The sequence below is a fragment of the Mizuhopecten yessoensis genome, unplaced genomic scaffold (assembly GCF_002113885.1).
Source record: "Mizuhopecten yessoensis strain PY_sf001 unplaced genomic scaffold, ASM211388v2 scaffold6625, whole genome shotgun sequence".
Taxonomy (NCBI): Eukaryota; Metazoa; Mollusca; class Bivalvia; order Pectinida; family Pectinidae; genus Mizuhopecten; species Mizuhopecten yessoensis.
This window is the reverse complement of record NW_018406643.1, coordinates 379,068-387,255: the sequence shown is the minus strand read 5'-3', so window position 1 is coordinate 387,255 and position 8,188 is coordinate 379,068. Positions and strand designations below refer to the sequence as shown.

The 8,188-nt window shown below is 33.7% G+C and overlaps 1 protein-coding gene across 1 annotated transcript; it reads right to left on the bottom strand.

Moving 5' to 3' along the window:
• Positions 1–1,957: 1,957 nt before the first annotated feature.
• LOC110452351 lies at positions 1,958–7,701 on the bottom strand. Its single transcript, XM_021500820.1, has 4 exons — positions 7,623–7,701; positions 4,571–4,715; positions 3,427–3,617; positions 1,958–2,919 (listed from the first exon to the last, which is right to left on the bottom strand). Exons 2-4 carry the CDS (start codon positions 4,701–4,703, stop codon positions 2,674–2,676), a joined length of 570 nt encoding a protein of 189 aa, XP_021356495.1. The 5' UTR covers positions 4,704–4,715; positions 7,623–7,701; the 3' UTR covers positions 1,958–2,673.
• Positions 7,702–8,188: the final 487 nt, after the last annotated feature.

The following is an 8,188-nucleotide window of genomic DNA, read 5'->3' as shown; positions in this document are numbered from 1 at the left end:
GACGAAGAAGGTATAATCCGGGAGAGAACTTGTCAACATTCTGAATCATTAGTTTGTAAATAGGAACATAAATCATGCGATACGATCACAATTTTAAATTTTTTATATACATAAAAACTCGATACAATTCCATTCGTTTCATTTGACCCCTCGCTTACAACCAATCTATTTCAAGGTACATCTTTTTCCTTTTTCCTGAATAGTTCATTTATATGTCTCCCTCGATATATCGCCAAACCCCTGTGTAACGCAAAAACTGTGCTAGACAAATTGGGGCAATTTAAAGAGGTTTCACTGTATATTTATTGTAAATGTTGACACTTTTTTCGATACGTATGTTTTAACATTATTGATTGCTCATATTGTATGACGTAAGTTAAGAAATACCATTACAAAAATGCTTTAAATTTCAAGATTTAAAGAAGGGTTTATGTAAAATGAATATTATTTTTACCTCTCACATATTTTCATATCTTTTAATAACAATGGTTTTTCAGTTGTTCTAGTACCCTGTTATTTTGGTAAGTGAAATACTGTTTCCATGACAACAAAATGGTAAAAAAGAATAAGAGAATAACGAAGTGTCAACAATACCATAACTCTTATAAAACTAGGTTAAAATATAAACAAATGACGGATGTAAGAGTAAGATCTTTTATAGCTTATATGTTATGTTAGTGATGACAGTGTAAATATGTAGAACATTTACTTTAATATGTTTTCTCGTAAACTACAATCAATGTTATTTTAGTAATGTCACAATGAGCATGGTTGTCGTCGTCATTGTTTGTCAAAAATCTTTTAATTTTTACATTAACATTTTTCTATAAAACTAGTAACTTTCGTAGGAAAAGGACCATATCACATATTCTAACTAGTGATGATTACGTACGCCTTAAATCTAATGAAAGTGCTATTTTCTTCATTAATGCGTTCAACGTGCTTTTCGAAACCATTAAAAGTTTTATGTGTTGTGCTTGATATTGGTCGAAAGTGGAACTAAGTGTTTGTCATGTCTTTTTTAGAGGTGCAGTTTGTTCTGCATGATAATATATATAATATATTTATTGAGAGAAATATTCCGTCACGTGAGGCTTTGCTACGAATTATGTCCAATCGAAATGTGCGAGAAAACACCACAGGATGAAATTAAAAAATCTAAATCTAACACCTTTATTTGGATAACGGGTTATGTACCTATATATTGTCAAACTATCGTAAATTAGCCCATCAACATGTCAAAGTAAACCTAATAAGTTCATATATGACCTCTCCAGTGTATCGATATATACTGAAGGTGGCCATTTTTGCTGTTGTGTTGTATCCCCAATGAAAAAGAGTTCTAATATGTTGGTTTATTTCATATCGTTATAAATAAATACACACAAAAAAAGGGTTTTTTCCAATTGAATATGTTTTTGTTCAAACTTACATTTTCGTCACAGGATTTGACCCAGAAACATAAAAAATAAAGCAGTTAGCTTATACATAGATCTGCTGGTCATACTATTTGTTATGTCAATACTTTGCTTCAACATTACATGGGATTAATGATATGCAAGCTATAATCGATTTTGTATGAATATAAATGAATAACCAAATTTAACAGGTAAACATTTTTCTAGACCGGTATACACTAGTAAAATGGTGGAGTTGTCTACCTCATGCAAATCTATGGAAAACGACTCGGCGTTATGTCGTTACAAACAACCAAAGCTGTTCAGAAAAGGCAGAATCTTTTATAATCAACTGTAAAGGTATGTTTACTTATTGAAATGCAATGCGTTGTGCTACACTTAAAGCAGCGTTTCCAGATTAATAGCGAAAGATGCTTATATTGTTTTGTCATGAAAATACGTACATTTACCTAAAGTGTTTTTCTTATTATATCATATCTTATCATATTATTATACTCATGAAGAAATAAACTTTATACTTTAATAAGCTGTGTCATTGTGTATGAGATTGTGAAAGGATGAAGAAGAAATAGATATTGGGCTTAATAGATGAATTATATAATATAATACAGATTAGTATACTGTATGTATAACAATATGTATTAAGGATTCCTGTACCTCTGATAAAAACTGTAACTATGAAATGAAAACCTTTATCACCTTCACGGCAATATCTTTAATTTGAGAAAAGGATCCAATACATTACGGAAAGTTTAAAAAAAGAAACATCGACAACAGTGTGTGCCGAGAGTAGGAATTTGAATCCTGGACCTCTTAACTCAACACTGACGCCGGTAACCATCTAAGCTACCTGGTCAACAGTATCATCCTGGCAAAGTCACACTTCTAATGCATCAATAACGAATTTAAATGGATTCTTCTGTATGTACGAATAAATAGAGTTCTCTAGTAATCTGCCTGTACTGGGACAGGGGTCCTTAAAAACAGATAAGCTTCTCCTATTCATATCGGTAAAAGCTTACTTCGACAAGTCTTCAACACGTCTTCTTCACTGTTAAGTAATGTTTTGCATGCAGTTGTCATTTACACAGTATCCTATTACAAACGTCCTCATGTATCTTGTCTGCCTTTTATCACAGTTCACTTTCCCTCCTGACATCTCCAAAGTCGTTTTGAACGACTAATGTTTGTGTCTCTCACAATGACAAGATTTACTAAGTTGCAAATGTTTATCTCAGTCTGCCTTCCATACATTTTAGGGAGTGTTGACCGTGTATGGTCTCCGTGTGGCTCTCTGACCGAGTTGCAGACCCGGTAAGAAGAACCAATATGGCCGCCGCCTGTTGCTGTTTCCACGGCTCCTGCCTCCGGACCGAAATATCTGTAGGAAATGGGCGGCAATTGCTCTCTCCCTGGAATTGAGTAAAGGAGCGGAGGCGGTGGTTGTTTCGCCCTGTACCACCTCATTCTGCTCTCCTTGAACTGGTGACATATCAGTGGCCTGTGACAAAACAAATCAAGATTTGTAACTGATAATGTCCTTCTAAATGACACAGGTTCGGTGTCATAAGAAACGGAATACTGAAGAGTGATCAAAACCTGAATTTAGACGACCTCAAATTAATGAAACAAGAGCAAAATATGAAAACAAATTGCATAGATTTCAAGGAGAATCAGATCGCGCGTCCTACAATGGTCTTCTTCATCGAAAACTACCCTCTCTGTAGATCTAGGTCAAATCACAGTAATTTTACGTCTTCAAAGTGATAATTTAGATGAAAGCTCAATGCACTCTTACTAGATGAACGCACTACATTGCTTAAATAAGAACTTTTCCAAAGACGAAAAAAGAAATATAATGAGATTTCTTCAGATAAATGGTTATTTTTTTCTTGGGAATTTACAAAACTATTTGGTAATTATCAACTTTCCGATGTAAGCTATAGATGATTGGATATTATAACAATAATGCTGAGTTAGCACTGTTATAGAATTAATATATGCATACCTGTTCTTGCGTGTTATCAACAGTTCCTGTTTCGTCCACATCGTCATAAAAAGCAGGTTCAGCACAATAGCTCTGTAGCGTTGCTAAGGTACATCCTTGTTCCCGGAAACAGCACTCTTCAACGACTCCAGAGTCAGCTGAACGCTTGAAAACATCGGTCAACTTTTCATCTTGTTTCACATGTTGTAGGCCTACAGAAAAAAAAGTGTTTTTTTATATATCATTGTAACACAAATATTGGTTTGTACATACTTTTTCTGGAGAGGTGTTAAATATTTGTTTTTATTGGTCTTCAAGCGATATCAAAACAGCAAAATTTGCTAATACGAGAGTGAAACCCTCATTAGACGACCACATCGATGTCCTTCCAGAACAAATCTAAATATCAAATTCAATACTAATGAATAGGAATGGTACTAATGACCTAACTTACACATGGGTTATAATAAAATCATTTTTGTTATTGAAAAATATATTCACATATACAGCTTGTGTCCCTCAGAAATCAGGCAATGTAAGTGTCCTCCAATATATTAGTTATAAAAGGCTGCTTAAAATGAAATAAAGAATAACAGCTTAAACATTTTCGGTTCTCAAAAAAAGGAATAGTTAATTATTTTTTACATAAATACGTTACGTAAATACCCCTACGAGTACAAATCAAGATGATAGTCAGCATTAAAACTTTTCGAAACTATATGCGTTACCTAAGTAGCTTTGAATAAATGGCAAAGGTCCTTTTAATGTTAGCATCGTTGATAGCTGTTCATTCCAGATGTGTATTTCATCTTATTTCCTTCCTATGCCCTACTCTTTAGGCACAAGAAGTCGGTTAAGATATCCATTTTCATAGACTTTCATCGTACCTTTGGTATTGGGACCAATATAATTCACAAATGATTAGTCTTTGATCATGGAAGCAAAGTGTCATTGAAAATGGTACAGCAGTTTTTGAGAAGACGTTAAAAAGATTAATAACACTTTCGTGTGTTCGACGCGCGATAGACGATAAGAACCAAATATTGACCGCAATGGGTTATATGAGTGACTTAACGCAAAAAATAGATATTCATGAATAAACATTATTAAGTTACTGAAATGCAATAAACATGGGAGTGATATACAGTTATATAAATCTTCTTACCTGAACGTTTGTTGAATGACCCATTACATACGAGACTTAATGTGTCGGCAAGTTGCTCCCCACACATCCGATGGCTGCTTCCGTGTATCCCCATGGCTGCCGATAGCAGGATAATTAGGGCCGCTTGTGCCATTCTCTTACTAGCCTGCAACACAGTTAAAACATTCAAGTTTGATGAAGTATTTGCCTCCTGTTATGTTATAATACGAAAGAGGCCACAGAAGGATGGGCACTTTCTATCCACTTTGAAAAAGAACCACATAGGATAAACGAAAGTCACACATGATCTCCTTCTGAAGAAAAGAATGGCATGGAAAGAAACAAGATGGAAAGTGCTATTACCGGCCTATAAGAGAAGTTAAAACAGGATGCATCATTCTTTGACTGCTCTAAAACAAACATTCCGTGCAATAGCGTATGTCTTATCCTTATACTAGGCTGCAAGAAATCGAAAAAGGTTAAACCAGGATGCCACATTCTCCGAGCGTCCAATAAGAAATCAAGAAAAAGTACTCCATGGTTAAATGTTCTGCTGTCCTGCGAGAAAACGACAGAGACAAAACAAATTATTTTCCTTAACGAAGAACACAACTAAAGTAAGAATATATACGATATTCTCCAACCGGCTAATAAAACACGACCTGTATTAGAATATAACACATTATTCTCCCTTCATCGAAAAAAGGAAGCGCCTATTTGAGGAAAATAAATGTTTGTAGATTTTACTGTACCATATCACCATATCATTCATTATATCCTCATGCGTGTTACTAAAATGTCAAAAGATTGAAAAATCCAAATAAAAGTTATTCTGAAACATATGTACAATACAGAGAAAAAAAGAAAAAGCCTTTATAACTTTATAAATTTAGACCACAACAGACAATCTACTTCAACTAGTATTTTTCGTAAGTCGTGACAGAATAATTTCTAGCTGCAAAGCTACAGCCTACCTCGGAGACTGACAGCACACCAGCAGTGTTAACCGCCTTGTTGCGTAAAACAAATACTATAAATACGAAGAAATGAACACAGCTTAATTTTGGAAAAGATACGAGATTCCCCTATCGGCTTACAGGAACACGATTTGGATTTAAAACAAAATCGTTATTCCTAAAACAGCAAATGAGAAATGGACTCATACTTAGATAATATAGAATATTTCTCCAAATAGATTGCTAGAACATGACTTAACCCGAATTGTGATATAATATTGTCGATATGATATAATATTGTCGATATGATATAATATTCTCTGACCAACTTGATCCTGATTTGCTCGGAACAACGGAAGGAAAACATAAATAGGATAAATAGGCATGTACTATCAAGATAGGTGTTATCACCTGAGTAAAGTGCATCAACGCTTAGGAATGATATGACAGAAATTCGGGACGGACAGACATTAGCTAAAACATGTATAATAATACATATACATGATAGAGAATGAAAAACATGTTGTAAACATCCACTCAAAACATTTGGAGTCAAAACTCAGTGACCATCATGGTTAAGGTTTAAAAAAAAAGGTTGATTTTGTTCTGGATCGTTAGTGATTGATTTAAATTCCTGGATTTGACACGCATGCGCAATGACTGGTGGATCATAGTGTGTATTGAAGGTAAACTTTCCGGATTATCTGCGGGCTACAAGGTCATGAATTGATTTTTCCTTTTTTTATAGTCACCTAAGTGAAGTCGATCTCAGTTTTGATGGTATATTTGTGTTTTCAGGATATGAGTATATTTTCCTATTCACCCTCAAAGCAAATGTTATTGCACATTACTTTTTATATTTCATTATTGAAAACATAATATCAATTTTAATCAAACTAGAAACAAATCGAGTACCAACTACAAGTTAGGTGTAAATGGTGGTTCGTGTTCATACAATCCTACGCAACCAATTTTGTATCATTTTGTTGCAAAAATATTGATCTGTGGAGATAGAAAATGGTATCATCATATATCGTTACCTTTATACTCAGTATTGACAGTATATTCGTGTAAAAAAATGCACATGAAGGTTTCAAAATAAAAAAATCAATGTTTGTACATGGGCTTAATTACATATATGTAAAATATGCGTTATTTTAAATTATATAATTTATAATTGCATGAGTTGAACTGAGACAAATAATTCAGAGAATGTATCATTAATGTTTTCAGAAGCGATTTAGTTGAACAACATCCCACAATAAACTATTGTTTGTGAGAACACTTGTAGGAATACGTGTAAGGATACTTGTGTGCTCTTGCCATTCACTACAAACCTGAGTTTGGGTCCTTATTTGATTAAAAGAAATAATTAGGGTATAGATTGATGATGTATCAATACTGTAAAAGTCCGCTACGAGGTGTCGATGAGAAAGGAGTAGCATTAACAACATTGTATAACACAGCCAATACCTATTGATCAAGCATGCATTCGTATGTTGATGAAATATCTCGTCAAAAAGGTTGTAAGAGTATTTATTTAAAGAAAGACGAAAAAATATTTAAATTGAAGAAAAAAAAAAATAATGAAAATTATGATTGAGATATCTCCTTAAAACTGTAAAAAGGGTGTCTTTAAAATATTTCAATTGGGATGGATGAAGTATTTTAAAATGTAGTCTTTTATATTCTAATTTAAAAAGAGATATGTCTTTCGAACTGTGAAGAATCTGTTTAAGTTCAATAAAAGAGATATCATTTAACAACTGAAAGGTTCATTCATTTTTTTCTCTTTTATATTTCTATATATAACATAGTTTTAAAGGCGACATTTTAAATATATCAAAAATATTAAATGTTTACACTTACATGTAAGCACACTAGATTCTAGCCAGTTTGTACAAAATCAAATACATTTAATCTATATTATTAACGTTCTGAGTCCTGGAGTTTTTAACCAACACGGTAGTTCAAAACATATTTTTGCAAGCTTTTGATAAACACTTCAATATATGTATTCTGTATTGTTAGCGTTCTTGATGTTTGTAAACAAACAAACAAACATATTTTAACTGCAACAATCTAGTAACTCATCAGTTATGCAAGGAAGCCCTTACCGTTTACATTGTCACGAAGTCCATAACTACGATATAGCTTTTCCTTTCCATATTCATCTTCGGCTGGCAGTGTCCAATGCGTGCACTGAACACATCAGACCTAGAGTATAATATTATAGGGTAGATTCCACTTTAATCCACCTCAATCGCACCACCTGGGTACCAAGCCATGATTGTCACTTACTACATGATGACGTCACGAGCCGATATTATTGTATTGATGGCCAATGGTCACCCAAGTGACCTGCTGTGTATACATATACCGTTTGTTCGATATTCGTCCACAAAGTGACACAAGCACATAACGATTAGTTTACACGATAAATTAGCACAGTGTTTGGATTGATTAATATGTATATACATATATATATTATACCTGGTATCTTGCATCAACCAATATCATACATGCAGCATATGTTTAAAAATCAAAGCCCAACTTAAAATGTAGTCTACTACTAGCAAACCATTGTCTAAAGTGACTACTCTTGTGGGGATTCGGGTTAAGAGATCACGAGGGGAACTTTTAGGAGATAGGTACCGACAGATGCTGGATAAAGGTTGATTGT